Below are 16,232 nucleotides of genomic sequence, written 5' to 3'. Positions count from 1 at the left end.
TTGATTTCTTAAGTTCTCATGGACTAAAGAGACCCCGTTCCTGTTGGCTGTCTTTCTTTTATCATTTTGAAAAGCATGACCACACTGTCTTAGTAGAGAAGTGCTGTCTTAGCTTTGTCCAATCTCCATCACAAAAAAACCCTTATATAACATGTTATCACCATGGTGCCTCACAAAATGGTGTCTCCATCAAGTTATTGATAATTAGGTGGATTTACTGTACTTAAGAGTCAACTTGAAATTCTTTATGTGTTGTCTTTGTATGCTGCGATAGGGTTCCCACTTGTTTTGCCATGGTTGTTTAAAACAATTGATGGAGAAAACTGAGTCTTTGTATGCGCATAAAAGTGACCCAATTTTCCTCATATGCTGTTTAAAAAGAGTCATTTATTGGAAACTCCAATAAACATGAGTTTGCTCATGAGAAAACCCGTCATGATCAAACATAGATATTGTGGTGACAGTGCATCACTGAAGAAAATAACCCATAAAGAACCAATGCGGAACATAAAGAACCAATGCGGAACATAAAGAACCAATGTGGAACATAAAGAACCAATGCGGAACATAAAGAACCAATGCGGAACATAAAGAACCAATGCGGCATGGCCAGCTGGTTGTCCATCATGCAATAGCTTGGTCCAAGTAAGTTTGGAAACATGGTCTTTTTTCTGTAAACTCACATTTACTCTAAGCTCATGCTTTTCTGATAACACAATGCCTGTACATCAAGTTTTGTGAACGTACGCATACAATGATTTTCAAACATTTCCTTTAAGGGTGCGGCAATGTTCTCACGCTAAATGTAATTTAGTGTTCACGTTTGAAGAAACGCCGCACTAAGGTTGACCAGAGCATCCGTCTTTGTTTTTCCATCGGAGACAGACATGAACAGCTAGTCTGCCGTTTCACTGCAACACTGTCTGTTTGATAACTCTCCCTTCTTTATCAACAGCAAAATTGTAATTTTTTGGATTGTCCAGAGCCTCTTCGATACGTTGATCCAAGTTCTCCAAGGTGATGAAGTTCTTTGCCTCCTCCTAAATGGTACAGAAAAGAGAATGTTAACGCAAGCCTGAGTTCCAACTGAAAAAACAACAGCTTACAGAACAATTTTAACCTAAAGAATTTTACTTCAGACATAAGATAAAGAAGATTGAGAAAAATCATACCTGTAGCTGTAAAATTTCCCTCTCCTTTTCTTTGAGGAATTCTTGCTGTTCCTGCTCACGTTGAATGGCAGTGTCTAATCTTTTGCGCTCAGCTTCTTCTTCTTCTTTCTTAATTCTCATCATTCTGTAAGGAACAAAAGAAAGACATTTATCCATAATGTATTCAAAACACATGGTCTAAAATTTTTAAATGGTTTTACATCATACGTTTAAACATTTAATTGTTTTTTTTTTTCCACTCACTGTTGTCACATTGGGCGGGTTCTACTTAGTTGGACTACTTCTTTGATTGGACTGGTAAAATAGATTTGGGTTCGCTGTTATTTGTACCATTATGAAAGTTTGCCCTAATTGTATAATCCTAAACTAAAAACACAGAGGGAGAGGCGTCAATTAAAGACTACTGTGTGATGTGAAAGGTTCATGTACATGGTATAGTTTGACCTGAACTTAGGCATTTCTAAAACTCTTGTTAAGGGGGGCCTGGTGGCTCAGTGGTAGAGCATTGGGTTAGGATTTGTGGGTTTGAAAACCCGCCCAGCCACCAAGGGCCACTTTGGTGCCGGTCACGAGCCCGGATAACATGGGAGGGTTGGGGCAGGGAGGGCACCCTCATGCCAAATCAACATCCATAACACGTTCTGCTGTGGCAGGAGGGACAAGCCAAAAGCCGTTGATCACTTTCAGGGACACATCATTTTTGATTCAGGGCGATTAGACTTTCTGACAGCATTATTATTGTATATGTAGACAAAACATTGTAGTGAAAAACATTTAAATATATCAATGTAAGGTATTTTATATAAAAGTAAAAAATCATTGTCTAAAATGAAAACAATATGGTTATTGCGTGAATTGTCCAAACGGAACACGCTACTTAGTGTCAGTCAAATCTGGCAACCCGGTCCCCACCTGACTTTGAGCATCCGCAGGTTCTCCTCGTTATTCCAGGCCATGAGGGCGCGATGCTCCTCCGCCTCCTGCCTCGCCCTCTCCTCCGCCAACGAGCCTGTCTCTTCCTCGTACTTTTTTCTAAGCACCTCCTCCTTAAACTCCAAGCTGACAGAGACAGAAGAAAGAGCTCAGTCCAATTCACTGTCAACTTAGAATATGAACAGGTGGGAAAAACGCCGTCTTCAATTTAAACTCAACCACACGTGGTTTTAAGGACACATCTATGAACTTACTACTACTACTACTACTACTACCGACAACAAATGCCTTGACCATAATAATAAGCTGAACAATTATGAATTCATCAGGTAAAAACTGAACCAATCATGTCTCCGTCATTTTAACGTACCGGAGCGCCCTCATGATCATCTGGTACTCGGTGTATCTCTCCTTGAGGACCACCATCTCCACCGGATCCACGGGCGGAGGAACTTTGATTCGTCCCTCTTTGGACTTGGCTACCGGGTCAGTGCGGGACTTTCGTCCTCGGACAGCCTCCACGAGCACCGCTCTCCCGGATGCGAGGAGCCGAGCCGCCTGGCCGCTTCTCCCGCCGATTACCTGGAACATGACGTCGTCGAAATACGATAACGAGCGCAGAGTCAGAATCGCTAAGTCTGGAACGATTAATTACAACTTCATGCCGTCAACCGTAACATTGAGACAGAAGCGTTACCGACAGACGGCAGCGGCCATTTTGTCGTCCTCTGACCGAAGGAAGTTATTAGCAAAGTGAGACGTAGGTGAAAAGCTAACGCCATCTGTAGGCTGAAAATATAGTTTGTGAACTCAGTACATCGATTATTTAAAGGATATCTTTTTACTGTATGTTGTTGTTAAACGTGCAGCCCCAACTAATAGCAAACATGCAGCTAGCTGCCAGGCTAACTAGCTAGATAGGTGGAAAGAATTTGGTGCAAACACCTACTGTACTCGGGTATAGTTTTGTTATATTTGCACTTTGAGTATTTCCAATTTATGCTTGTTTATACTTATACTGTCTTTTGGACAAAACATTTTTACTGTAAACAAAGGAAGTGACGTCACACCAACTCAACGCTAACGTAAAGGGCAGCATTTCGGTCAGAGTTCTAATACTTAGTACAAAGTGAAGTTCTCTAACCAGCTTTGTTCGGTTGTCTTATAATGGATTTGGTGATCACGGTTTGTAACTTGCCCTCGTGAGTGGAGTAAACGTAAAACAAATATTAGTTGGAGCTCAAAATTGTACTTGAGTACTGCACAGATACTTACTATCTAATTATATTTCTCTGACAAAATGTAGAAATCAATTTAAGAATTGTTAATGGATAAGATAACTAGACAACTAGACTAAGGCCTTTATGGTTGTGACGTTTTCTTTTTTTTTTAAATAAATACACACTGTTTTCCTAAGTCACTAGGAGCCACTTGTATCACTAAAGGTAGTTCAGTTTATTGAATTATTGAAAATAGGATGACCGACCTTTTTTTTTAAGTTTGCTCAATAAATCACACGTGTCACAGTTACATTGATGCTGCATTTGCTGTGCAGAAAACACCACAATGACACCATACAAATTTGATATAGGCAGCATTATTGCTTTGCACTCAGAGCTTGCTGTTTTCTCCGTTTTCCCTCAGGGATGTCAGCCTGGTGACAGATGTTCCTGCTGAGGCAAATTTATCGCAGCGTTACAGCTACAGCCAGCCTGCCGGGAACATGGAATCATGGGAAATGGTGCAGTGCTGCTATGTGTCGTTCCTGTGACATTGAGAGCTGTAAGTAAGCTTACATTACATACTAAGCTTCTGTTATAATTAGCAATCAGAGGGAAAATATTTTTTCTTTCACAATAAGTAATTACTAGTAATAGTTCCTATATTTCTGTAACACAAGTGCACTGTTAATTCAGCTTATATCTACTAAATATCCTTAGGATTGTCAAATAAAAACACAAAATATGAACTCATATGCAGGTCACTTATGTTTATTAAGCTTGTTGCTGGCTGTGACAGGTTCACCAAGAACAATGGTGCAGACTTTGTTCTTTTTTTATAGGTTTCACAGATGTAAAGCACCATTAGGTCTAAGATCAGCAGACTAACAACAAGGAGCTCCTGCAGTTATCTGTGTTTATTTTCATTGTTTAGCTTTGGATGAATTCACAGAACAAGAAATCTAATGCAGATAGGCCAAGAGACACACTGCATGAATATAAGAACAAACCAGTAACAATTGGTCTTCCACAGCATTTACACAGCCAAACTGTTACTCGAGAAAAGACACAGTTGTAATAGAAATTACCAATTTACCCCAACTAACTGACTTTCAACCCATACAAAGCTCGCAGTTTTGTGTGTAAATGTAAATGCAGAGGAAGAATAAATAAGAACAAGAATGGGTCTCTAGTCAAGTGAAAATACATTTTTAAGGTTACTGGTTCACTGACTACTACTACAAAACCAGGGGTGCAGGACAATGCATAATCGATTGGTAGAGTTCCTGGTCAGTCATGCTGCAGGTTGCTTGCATCGATTCAAACACATCACGCCCAATCACTCAGAGTTAGTTGAGATTTGTGTCCACCTTCACAAACAATTGGTCAAATGTTTGCACACTAAGGGGGTCAAAAGAGTCAAATAGTTAATCTGTTGCTTGAACTTTAATGTGTTTGACAGAGAGGAACTCAGCCAAAGCAATGCTGCTGTCCAGCGTAGCCATGTAACTAATGCAGTGCAGCCACACTGAATTTTACATTTAGCCTTTGTTCTTAATGTGTGGTGTCTGAACGTGTGTAGAAGAAGGGGGACTTCTGGTGGACCTCTTGTTTAGCACAAGGGCGCATCTGTCTTGAGAAGGATGAGCTTTTTTTGCAGTTTAGATTTGGGAGGGTAAAGAAAGGAGGATTACTTTGGGGTGAAAGGACAGGGGGAATAATGAGTATGAAGAATCCAGGGTCATGCCAGGTTGGTGGCATTTTGATTTTAGTTTAGGATGGGAAGGGAAGGATAAGTTAGGCGAATTTCTTCCCCCTCCAGAAGTTTCCTGCAACGAAAGGGGAAAAAAGGATTATCCTTCAGTTTACTGTCAATTATTTGCATATTTATGCAATTGAAGTGTGAAAATAATTGTATGGATCCATTAAAATAAAAACCAAATGATCTATTTTGCATGTTTGGTCAGCAGAACCATATAATGTGACCAGTGACCATAATAGGAACAGTTATACCATACTGTACTTGTCACATCTAGTTCGTGCTTTGTGTCGGTGGGAGTCTCACCTGTATGCGGCTATTTCAATATCAAGTGCCATTTTCACATTGAGAAGGTCTTGGTATTCTCTCATATAGCGTGTCATCTCCTGCTTGGCTTCAGTGATATCCCGCTCCAGCTCACTTATCCGTATCTATGAATGAAAAATCAAAGCCAGTTATTGTCAAATATATCAGATACTAACACGACACACAAGAGATATTTTAGTGAGCTATACAGCCTCGCAGTAACTATTATTGTATTTACTAAATTACTGTAAATCTTTGAGCATGGTAAAAACATTTATTTAAATACTGTTTTGGGACATACAATTAGTATTTGTAGACCACACACAAAAGCTACAGAAGTAATGTTGAAGATTTTCACCCCTGCTGTGAGTTTTTACTGCTACTACATTGACATTCACATGTCATAATGAAGAAAAGAGAAAAGACTTGCTCTGTCTCTTCACTTTCTAAAAGTGTTTATTTTCAAATGATAATCTTTCCTGACCCTTTTTTCATTTGTATTTGTTTAAAATACTATACAAATAAGATTATATATAAATAATATAAATAAGAACAGAAAACATTTAAAGTCATATTGAAGCATAAAAGAGGCCGATAACCTGACCAGGCACCACAGAATGCTTTACGTTACCCTTTTGGCTCATATTCAGGCAGACATTGGTAGTTCACCTGGTATTTTGCCACTTCCCTTCCCTGCGTCTCCTCCAGTTCCTCCAGCTGCTTATTAAGCGAGTCGATGACATTCCGCAGAGCCTCAATCTCCGAGGACCGGGTCTGTAGCAGTCTCCGGTACTCCATTGTCTCCTCCCGGATGGCGTGTGCAGCCTCGTTGTTTTTGCTGGCCATCTCTGCCACACTTGCAAACTTGCTTTTGTACCAGTCGTCAGTAGCCTGCATGTTCTTGTTTGCCAGCCGCTCGTACTGCGCCCGGATGTCTCGCAGGGCGGTGGAGAGGTCAGGCCTGCATACTTCCACATCCACGCTTATGCTAGCCACCTGCAACTGGGCCTGCAGCTCTGCTTGCTCCTCAGCAAACACTTTCTTCAGGAAAGACATCTCATCACACAGAGAGACCACAGTGGCTTCGGCATCACAGTTGGAGATCACAGCCCTGCTTGCTTCCTCTTTGGCCCTCTGCAGGGCCTCCTCAGCATCCATTCGACGCCTTGCTTCTTCTTCATAGCGCTCCTTCATCTGCTCATAGACATCATGCAAGTAGTCCCTCTCTGCTTCCATCCGCATCTTCTCCCCATTCTCTGAATCAACCATGGCTCTCAAACTCCGCGCTTCCCCCTCATATAGTGTATGTAGACGGGACGGGTCATTCTGCCGCTTCCTCAGTGCCTCCAACTCAGCTAGCAGGGCTCGGTTCTGCATCTCCAGGTGCCTCACCTTCTCGATGTACATGGCAAAGCGGTCATTCAGATCCACAAGCTGCTCCCTCTCCTGAGAACGCAGGCCCAGCAGCTCTGTGTTGAGGGAGCTTGCTTGAGCCAGGTCCATCCTCTCAGCTCCATCTGGCAGAAAAGAGGAGGCCAGCTTGACAATCCTCTTCCCAGACGGGGAAGCTCGAGAAGAAGAGTAGAGAGAGGAAGACATGGAGGATTTGGTGGTGATTCGAGATCCTCTGTAGTTGTCCCAAGGACGGCGGGAGGAGGAGTAGGAATTGTAGCTCATGATGAATTTTTTGTTGTGGATTTTTTGTTTGTTTAAGAAAAGGACATGGATGTTTTAGTTTCAGAAGGTTTTATGTCCCCCTTGTTCTGCACACCATCGGTGAGGATGAGCAAGCGTTTTGCACTGCACCAGCTCAGTGATGCTGCAGATCCCAGGCTTATATAGAGCGGAGCTTCCCCCCTCCCCTCACAGAGGAAGATCAGTGCTGCAGTGAGGAGAGAGAAAAAAAATTGGATTTCAGATTCACTCTTACCATAAGCAGGCAGAATAGATGTGGTAGAGCAGGTTTTCTTTTAATGTCCCCATAAAAGTGCTTTGCAGTCACATTACACAATGTGTTCCTAGAACCATGTTTAACTGGCCCCGAATCAGGCTGATTTGCATTTCTCCAACAATGGTTGCACCCAAATACATAAAGTTAGAAATAACTGCAGCATACTGTGTGAAAATGACTTGAAACAAAGTATTTTCCACAACTCAGTGAGAGAAACTCAGCACATTGTGTGTAGAGCCTGAGTTTATATGCCTGAGGCATATACAGAATCAGACAGCCAGTCACTTAAAGGGTTTAATGCTTTAGAAGAAAATACTTTGATGAGCTCAGAGAATGGTGGTATTTTTTATATTCATGCCTATTACTTCATTGAAATATATATATTATATAATTGAACATTTGATATCAAATATCACAGATATAACTCTTCCCTGAAAAATGATCACTGCACAAATGACTCCGGAATCATTGATCATTATGTATTTTCTTTTTTTTGGTAACTGCATTACTAATATATGTCAGAAACCCATGCTGTGCCCTACATATTGTAATTTTACCCTGAGCATTGTTAGATGTATCTATCTGATCTATTTAAACTGCAAATTGATGAGTCATTGATGTTCTATACTGCCCTGCATCTGACAGTCTCTGTGTGAGAGAAACCACTGAGGAAGAAAGATCTATTTGTACTGTATCCACTTACATTGAGAATCTATCCTGCTGTTATTTATTCTAGCTCTACTTGTCTTCAACATAGTTATTTCCTAGCCCTAAAATAAACTGGAAATCTATCTAGGGTGTACCCTGCCCTTCACCCAGTCACAGCTGGGATCCTCTCCAGCACCACTGTGACCATTTACAGGATAGATGGCTCATTATTCTTTACTTTGTCATTGTTCCTTTTATTAAAAAAAAGTGTGCAGAAATGGAGGCTAATGAGCTAAACAGTTTATACTTAATAGAAAATATGGTTCTAAACAACCTGTAAATGTTTGCTCCTAGATGCTTTGTTTGCTTCTAGCAGCAGCAATAGCTGTTTTTGTAGTATCCACATGACCAAACTGTAGTTGGGCATCAATGTTGATTTGTAGTGGCTTCCTCCTTGCAGCTCTGCCATGTGCACTTTTTTTGTTTCTCGTTCTCCTGATAGTAGACTCTGCAACACTGATATTAGCCACTGCAGGCCTTCAGTTTCCCAAGGGAGGGTGCCCCCCTCTTCTCCACCAAATGCAACATCAGTGCTGTCAGCAGCCAGTTGGCCAATAACAGTCACAGATGCATTTCTCAAGCAATAAACACACCAACATACATAAAATGCAATATGTAAATACAATAAAAATAAATTGATACAAAGGTTTTTCCCCAACTCACTGGGTGAAAAGCAGTATGTTCTCTGTGAGGGAGGCATATACCTTCACAACCAGACACTAAGATTTTAATGCTTTAGAAAACAATAATTTCATGACTATAAAGATTGACCGATACTTAAATAGTTTGATGTGGAAGATTTGCGCCTACTTTATGTAATCGTGTGAAAGATAATTGATGTATTTGGCATTTCCCAGATAATGGGAAATACATTCAAAATGAACACTACACAATTAACTGGGTTATCATCTTTATTTCATTTAAATTATCTCTTTTGTTTACCACATTTATTAGTAATGCAGTTACTTTATGTTCTGACAACATCCAGAGATGAATGGTAAATGGTAAATGGTCTGCACTTATATAGCGCTTTTCTACCTATTGGCACTCAAAGCGCTTTACACTGCGTCTTATTTACCCATTCACACTCACAATCACACACACATTCATACACCGATGGGGGAGCTGCTATGCAGCTGGCCAACACTCACCGGGAGCAACTAAGTTGGGGTTCAGTGTCTTGCTCAAGGACACTTCGACATGTGACCGGAGGAGCCGGGGATTGAACAAACAACTGTGAGATTGGTGGACAACCGCTCTACCTTCCTGTGCCACAGATGAGTCAGAGGGTATCTGTAAATCATACTTAGTATTTGTTGAACATTAAGACAAAGTTTATGTTCTTACACAGGACACTTTGACCTGACAGCCTCAGATTGATGAGGATTTTAGGACAGTCTTTTAAAAGCCAGTCTTATACTCTAGAGTGTCTGGACTTGTCAACCTACTTCTCTGCAAGCTCTCACTGTTTGACCCATGACATTCATCTGACTCTGCAAGTAAATAATATCACTACTTTATTAACACAAAATACACATACAGGTTTTATTCACTAATAATGTTATTGAGAGATAGAAATATATGAAAGGAGCACTCTTTTTATGGATTTATTGTTTTGTATTAGGCTTCATCACATAATTTGGAAAGGGGATAAGACTGGAATGGGAAATACATGCAGATCTTGAGAAAACAAATAACTGAGTCAATTGGTGAACAACCATAAAATGCTTCAAATATTATCCAGCAAATAAATGCTGTAACATTAAACTACTTAGAAGAAGTGTTTAAATTATCCTGATGTTTTTTAATAAGAATAAAGGAATGTGCCTTTAACATTTGTTTTCATTTTTAAAGAGTTAGAGTAGTTAGACCTTTTTCTGTAAAAGCCTTATATGCCATTATCATAATTTTATGTCTTAATGCATGATTGAGGGCATCCTAAATGGTTAATAAGGAACCTAGTAATTATTTTAATCATTGTAATTACATTATAAATATGCTGTGCAGGCTTTTATATATTGCATGGCTGCCCTCCCCCTTTTCCTTTGTAATTATAAAATAAGAACAAGGCTATTATTATGATTTCTTTTTCAAGACTTTGTTTGTTTCCCAGTACTGAACCCTGTAGTTTCCCAGTATTCCAAAAATACTTTTGTATTATGCTACTTACATCCTGTATAATGTATTACTTTGCTCTAAGTGTCCAGATGTCTCTCTTTTGTTTTGCACAATCTTCTTTTACCATATAAGGACCAGGGACCAGGGACCAGGAACAAGTCAGCTTTTGTCAGTACATAATACCTGATTTTGTTTCATTTTACTGTTTTTTTTCCCCCAAAACAATTCCTTTAAATGTTCTTTAAAATTCCCCAAAGCTTTGTTAGTATTTAGTTGCTGCCTTCTAGGAAATGTTCCATAAGGTATGTGTTATTGATAAGGGACATGGAAAATAATGTAAGTAAGTACTGTAGGTGGGAATTGTTATAAACAGATATCATCATCTACTAAAGATTGCAATAATCATTAGTTCTTGATCATATAATAATGTGCCATGCTGAGTAACTTTACTTCACTGGTCCAGTTTGTAGAAACTAAACTATAGTATAAATGCTGAGTCAGTTGGGTTTTCTTCATTGGAAAATCTGGGTAATGAACAGCTAAATACCAACTTTCAAAAAGCAAGGAACATTTCCAGGGAATTAACTTAAAATGGGACCATTAAAACAAAGCGTTACCTGTTATTTATACAACAGATTTACACATTTTCAAAACTGTCTATAATTTATCAGCAGTGTTAATTTAGTTATTGATCATTACTGACAGTTAAACCAAATTTCCACCAGTGGTTTCTGTTTGGGTACAAAATCTTTTCTAATTTTGAGTATGCACATGCAGTTAGTACCTTTTAAAAATACCAGCCCGACACAGGCAATATAGCCTTTAGAATAAATGAAAAAGAAAACATATGAAACCATATGAACATTTGGGATATGAAGCAACATGTTTTGGAAGAAAACTTTGGGTAGAAAAGCCTGGCATCCCCATGAGGTCTCATGGCTCTTTCACAACAGCTGCCATCTTATTCAACAACATATTTAGCTATAGCAGATAAAAAGCTTTCAAACCTATAAATAAACAAATAATAGAACTTGTATGCCAATAGGTGACAGCCCTCAGCTAGAAAATGTCTTTCATCAATGAGGTGTTTGAAATCTTGATACTTTCCTAGCAAACTTGAAGCTGAAGTTCTCTCAATTAGTTTCTCACAGTGGCATTGGATTTGTGTGAACAGTGAAACTGTGACTTAGATCCCCCCTTGCAGTATCAGTTTGCAATACGATACAGTTACAACAATTCATACACGTTTATTTATTTACCACTAAAAAGGCTTTAAGTGAAGCATTAATGGGCATGAAGTATGAAGCACATTTTGAGTGATATGACAAGAAAATACCATAAAATACGGTTAAGTATGATTTTAAAAGATTACAATAAAACAGGAGTACAAATAACAGTGGTGTTATAATTAGATGCAATGTAGAAATCATATCTCAGAATTTGATTTGACTTAAACGCAACAGCAAACAGATGAGTCTTAAACTCTGATTTAAATAAACTGAGAGTTAGAGCAGACCTCAAGTTTTCTGTGGGTTTGTGCCAGAAACGTGGTGCATGAAAACCAAATGCTCGTAAATGCTGTTCGTAACACAGCAGAAATGTTTTTTGGCCCTAAACTATTCAGCCCTTCATATCTCCTTTATATCTAAATGGAAAAACTTTATTTAGTAGGGTACTTTCCCCCCAAAATAGTCTCACCAGCTGTCTTTGTTTGTACAGAAGAAGCTCCTCACAATACGGCCTGTGTATAATCATAAACACACACGATATGGTGGTTTTGGGTGGGCTACTCCTCAATGGGCCTTTTTTCACCAAAGACATTTTGACAGATGGATACACACATGTGTAAATAATGAATAAACGATGACTGAAATCCATTTAAATACTTCAGTTCTGTCCCACTATCACGCTGATATCTTACACTTGAGTCATAGTTAATGTTAGTAGTAATATTTGTGCTTTCTCTACTCTGTCACCTCAAAATGTGTGCTGCTGTGAAAAAGAGCTCTTGTGTCAATTACACTGGAATGCTTTTACGCAGGGGAGGTTTTTTTTTTTAACCTTCACTTAGTTTTCAATGTTTGAATTTTGCATTCAGCTGTAGTTCTTTTGAGCATTTTTCATGTTCACAACACCAAAAAACGCGGTCAAAAAACTGTCAACTTTGGCAATTAGAAAGTACCTAAATCTAATATTTCAAATACGGTTTTTGAATAGAATACTTGTGACATTACTTATGTCACAAGTAAGATGATATATAAAAGTACCATCCATTAATGCAAGATAGAGTTGCACAAATATTATTAAGTAATAAGTTTGTCTATGTTTTCAGACCCAGTTAGATAGGGTTGCTAACACATCAGGAGACGTCTCTAATCCGAGCTGAATTTTGGAGACCTTTCTGATTTTGTCCCGTATAAAACAACTAATCCATCGCATAAAATTGTCTTGGTTTAGAATCACACTTAAATTTTAATAAGCGTTTACAGCATGCAAGACCTGTGGAGATCTTTTAGTACAGACTGCAGTGGATGATGCCATTTAAGTTTTTGAGCACTAGGTGGCGCATTTGCATCGCATGTAAACAGGACAAATGCAAGGACCTTTTTAGATAAGATATTAAAACATTCTCGGCCACGTTATCATGAAGCTGGTGCAGGCTGTGACACTCAGAGCTTTATAGCATACTGCTACAAGTCAGTTGTAGGTCCAGTAATATAAAGAAATGCAAATTACATGTTTATTCAGAAGTAATTTACAGTGAATATATTTCCTAATGTTACATAAGGTAAAAATAAGCACATAAAATGTTTGTGTCGACAGATAAAGACTTTGGAATGTCAGGCTTTTCATTGCTAAAATTGTTTGCCCCCTTTTATACATTTACAAGAATTGCAGGTACACAAAAAAAAAATCAACCAAACATTTGTATTTTTTGACAGAAATAAAGGAGCTTGGAGCTACTTGAAGAGCAGGTAGTTGAACTGCCTGTCAGATCTACCTTTCACTTTTTTACATTCACTTGAATTCTGTAAAATACTATCCACATAAAATCACATAGAGAATATAGGACATCCACATATAAACAATACAGAAATTACCTTTTAAGCTAATACAAAAGTGTATTCCTTTGGTAGAAAACATTTATTTTAGGAAAAAATGTGCTGGATATAAAGAAGTATATCTTGCATCTTGCATGGCCTGTCAGACTCTTTACTCTTTCCGTGGGCCAATGGAATATGGGACTAAACATTCATATCAGGAGTGCTGCATATTAATTTATGTTGGCATGTCACAAACCAGCCCGTTGACATGCACAGGGCTGTTTGCACTGGCACTGCGCTTTTTGAAACACAGCAACTTCTGATTACAGCATGAACGTGGTCATTTACAGGTCGAGCTGTACAGTACTTTGGTTCATTTTTGATCCTCAAGTCCATAGAGGGCTGGGGTTTTGCGCGCAATGCGTCCAAGTGTAAACTATGTGCCCATAGAGTTACGAGAGAGAGAGAGGAAAACATTACAAAAGAAGCGGTGACATATACAAAAAATTAATACAAATCTTATGTTTTTTTAATCTCTCTCCAGACTTGTCTTGTGCATGAAATTGGACATAATTACTAGTAATTTCAGACAGTGCAACTCAAACTTCGTTCATCTCCTCGTTTAGAAGATTTTCAGCCTTTTGCCAATCGCTCTGCCCCCCTTTGCCACTCTCTGGCTGGACGGATCTTTTGAAAGCGGGCAGTACTTGATGGTGTGCGCGTTGTCGCCGTTGGCACTGCACAGGGGGCAGGTGTATGCCCGGAGGATGGGGCACAGCACTCGGCCGTCGGCGGTCTTCAGGATATGGGTGCCATAAACCTCCTCTGGTGCGCCGTTATTCCGACAGAAGACGCACACCTTCGGCTCCGGCTTCCCCCTCTGAATCTGTTTGCACCTTCGGTCCATGGAGAGCAGGTCGAGACCAGCGAAGCTTCCTCTATAGGACGGTGAATCTCTGTCTCCCAGCGGTGAGTCACCAGCAAGGTGCTCGTACGGCCTGAGCAGCGAGATGCGCTCCTTGAGATCATAGATGGAGATCGGTGGGGAGCTCGGGGCCGCGCAGCAGCAGTCCAAGTGTCCGTCGTTGTCCCTGCCGTGCCCAGTTACGCAGGAGCAAACCGGGGAATCGTCCTCCAAGCCAAGAGTCGCTTTAAGAGACTCGGTTATAGAGTTTGGGCTACAGGACGGACTGTTGATCTTATTTTTAGCGACAAGTGTGGACAGGCCCAGGTAGTCGTTCCAAAAATTAAAGGTGTAATCATACGGAGATCGCGCTTCCAGGTAACCGCGGTCTAAAAAATCCATCTTGGCGGAACTGCAAATTCTAATGTCCACAGAGGAGAAAAGGCGTTTCGGATGCTGTGTTTATCAGCATGGATCGCCCGCAGAGGTAATATACTCTCTCCTCTTGCTTGGTCCTGTATGCGGAGCAGTCAACATGTAGGCGCTGATAAGTCCCCCTGAATAAAACAGGGGGGCGTGGCTTGGTTCAAGTTGATTATCTCTCTGGCCCCTGAGAAGGATCTATTCTACACAGCTGAGCAGGGAGTCAGTGAGCTGGGAAAATGATTGTGCCATCCCAGGATATCACTATGACCACCAAATTATTATCTCTTAATTATTCTGTGAAAGGTATTTCTCTTCATTATGGTTCATTATTATTCTGAGCCAGTGTCTTAAAACATAAATAAGTGAGCAAATTTCTGTTGCTATGTCATATAAAAGACTTCCTGGTGCTGTGTTTACTTCCAGCAGCAATTGTAGTTTGTGCAAAAACGGAACTTCTATGATTAAAAAGTTGCAGGACTTGCAAGGGACAGATTTTTTAAAAGAGAATGGTGAAAACTGATGCACCAGAGGCCATGTGACTGTGATTTATTGTATTTAGTTTGGCTCCAGCTCCAGAAACATTGGAACCTGTATGGTTAAGTGTGAGATGTGGTCTAGGTTAAATTCAGATAAACCTGACTATGTTATCAGGGTTATTTTTTCAGACTTAACAAAGATCCTCTAGAAGCACATTTCTTTGAAGGTCTTTGGACCTTACACAACAACAGAAGGTCTGAAGTCTATTGAACCCTCACATCATAAACATAACGCACTATTGTACATGACGGTACACTGAGGTGCGTAATTCGAATCATTTCTGTGTAGTTAAAAAATTACACATATCTTTGTGCAGCAATCAAGTTAATTGTGCTATTCTGAGATACTTTTGTTTCTTTGAATCTTTGCGTTTATTCTTGTACATTTAGGCCTCTACAGTAAATGCCATCCAAAGCACAGTCTGTGAAAGCAGAGACCCTGTGATTTAACAGATCACTATGTGTTTTTTAATCTGTCTTAAAACAACACTCTAAGGGCTGTTGATTTTGTCCTACATCTCTTTGTATTCACATTACGTTGCTTTAAGAAGCAAATCTCCTGAACACTACCTGGTAAAGGGATAAAGTAAAGACACTTAAAGTAACTAGAAGTTATTAAGCAAAATACTTGTATCTTGTAGGAGGCCCTTTGTCTTGGTTGGATGTTTCAGAAATGCAGTGTAGTACACAAAAACCGTTTGTCACTAAACATGATTACAAAACAAAATCAGCATCATGCCTTTTAGGACTTCACCTGCATTGATGAATCTATAGTGAGTCATTCCACATGGACCTGCCATGTCCTCCCTGCACCTGTTCTGTGTCCCCAGAGTCTGCGGCTTTGTGCTCACAACCAGTCCTCCTCTGCTCCATTGTCTCCTCCCTACAGCAGGCCGTTTAACTTCATTAATATGCATTAAAACGGAGTGTGTGTGTCTGTCTGTGAGTCAAAGCCAAGTGAGAAAGGCTCACGAGAAAGAGCTTGATAACTGACTTAAGTGCTGGGACAATGACTCTGTTACTATTTTCATCACACTCTCCAGTGAAATATTAGGGAAAGTCAAAGTTGAGACAGAAGTAATGTGCAGTGTGTGTGTGTGGGGTAGGGGGGTTGGGGGGGTGGGGTGAATAAATCAGTAGTAGTAAATCATTAGT

At 39.8% G+C, this 16,232-nt stretch overlaps 3 protein-coding genes and 1 long non-coding RNA gene across 4 annotated transcripts; 1 reads left to right on the top strand and 3 right to left on the bottom strand.

Annotated features, from left to right (window-relative positions):
* Positions 1-663: 663 nt before the first annotated feature.
* Positions 664-2,828, bottom strand: mrps26 (mitochondrial ribosomal protein S26). The gene is made up of 4 exons (XM_067480855.1): positions 2,476-2,828; positions 2,085-2,231; positions 1,173-1,296; positions 664-1,040 (listed from the first exon to the last, which is right to left on the bottom strand). Exons 1-4 carry the CDS (start codon positions 2,694-2,696, stop codon positions 909-911), a joined length of 624 nt encoding a protein of 207 aa, XP_067336956.1. The 5' UTR covers positions 2,697-2,828; the 3' UTR covers positions 664-908.
* Positions 2,728-5,702, top strand: LOC137101884 (uncharacterized). Its single transcript, XR_010911115.1, has 2 exons — positions 2,728-2,865; positions 3,750-5,702. It is a non-coding gene; the product is annotated as an uncharacterized lncRNA (long non-coding RNA).
* On the bottom strand, positions 4,076-7,218 carry neff2 (neuronal intermediate filament family member 2). Its single transcript, XM_067480851.1, has 3 exons — positions 6,060-7,218; positions 5,391-5,515; positions 4,076-5,154 (listed from the first exon to the last, which is right to left on the bottom strand). The coding sequence occupies exons 1-3, from the start codon at positions 7,065-7,067 to the stop codon at positions 5,094-5,096; spliced, it is 1,194 nt and encodes a 397-aa protein (XP_067336952.1). The 5' UTR covers positions 7,068-7,218; the 3' UTR covers positions 4,076-5,093.
* A 2,717-nt stretch (positions 7,219-9,935) lies between these two features.
* On the bottom strand, positions 9,936-14,689 carry LOC137101882 (nanos homolog 1-like). Its single transcript, XM_067480854.1, has one exon. It carries the CDS (start codon positions 14,515-14,517, stop codon positions 13,834-13,836), a length of 684 nt encoding a protein of 227 aa, XP_067336955.1. The 5' UTR covers positions 14,518-14,689; the 3' UTR covers positions 9,936-13,833.
* Positions 14,690-16,232: the final 1,543 nt, after the last annotated feature.

Source organism: Channa argus, chromosome 16, assembly GCF_033026475.1.
Source record: "Channa argus isolate prfri chromosome 16, Channa argus male v1.0, whole genome shotgun sequence".
Taxonomy (NCBI): domain Eukaryota; kingdom Metazoa; phylum Chordata; class Actinopteri; order Anabantiformes; family Channidae; genus Channa; species Channa argus.
This window is presented reverse-complemented; position numbering and strand designations above follow the sequence as displayed.

What these genes read in the sequence shown, in the direction of transcription:
- mrps26 (XM_067480855.1), bottom strand. Translation starts at nt 2,696, where the DNA reads ATGTTCCAGGTAATCGGCGGGAGAAGCGGCCAGGCGGCTCGGCTCCTC. An exon ending in ATGATCATGAGGGCGCTCCG is followed by an intron (nt 2,232 to 2,475) that starts GTACGTTAAAAT and finishes TGTCTCTGTCAG; the next exon opens with CTTGGAGTTTAAGGAGGAGG. An exon ending in CTGCGGATGCTCAAAGTCAG is followed by an intron (nt 1,297 to 2,084) that starts GTGGGGACCGGG and finishes TGTTCCTTACAG; the next exon opens with AATGATGAGAATTAAGAAAG.
- neff2 (XM_067480851.1), bottom strand. Translation starts at nt 7,067, where the DNA reads ATGAGCTACAATTCCTACTCCTCCTCCCGCCGTCCTTGGGACAACTAC. An exon ending in GGGAAGTGGCAAAATACCAG is followed by an intron (nt 5,516 to 6,059) that starts GTGAACTACCAA and finishes TTTCATTCATAG; the next exon opens with ATACGGATAAGTGAGCTGGA. An exon ending in ATTGAAATAGCCGCATACAG is followed by an intron (nt 5,155 to 5,390) that starts GTGAGACTCCCA and finishes CTTTCGTTGCAG; the next exon opens with GAAACTTCTGGAGGGGGAAG.
- LOC137101882 (XM_067480854.1), bottom strand. Translation starts at nt 14,517, where the DNA reads ATGGATTTTTTAGACCGCGGTTACCTGGAAGCGCGATCTCCGTATGAT.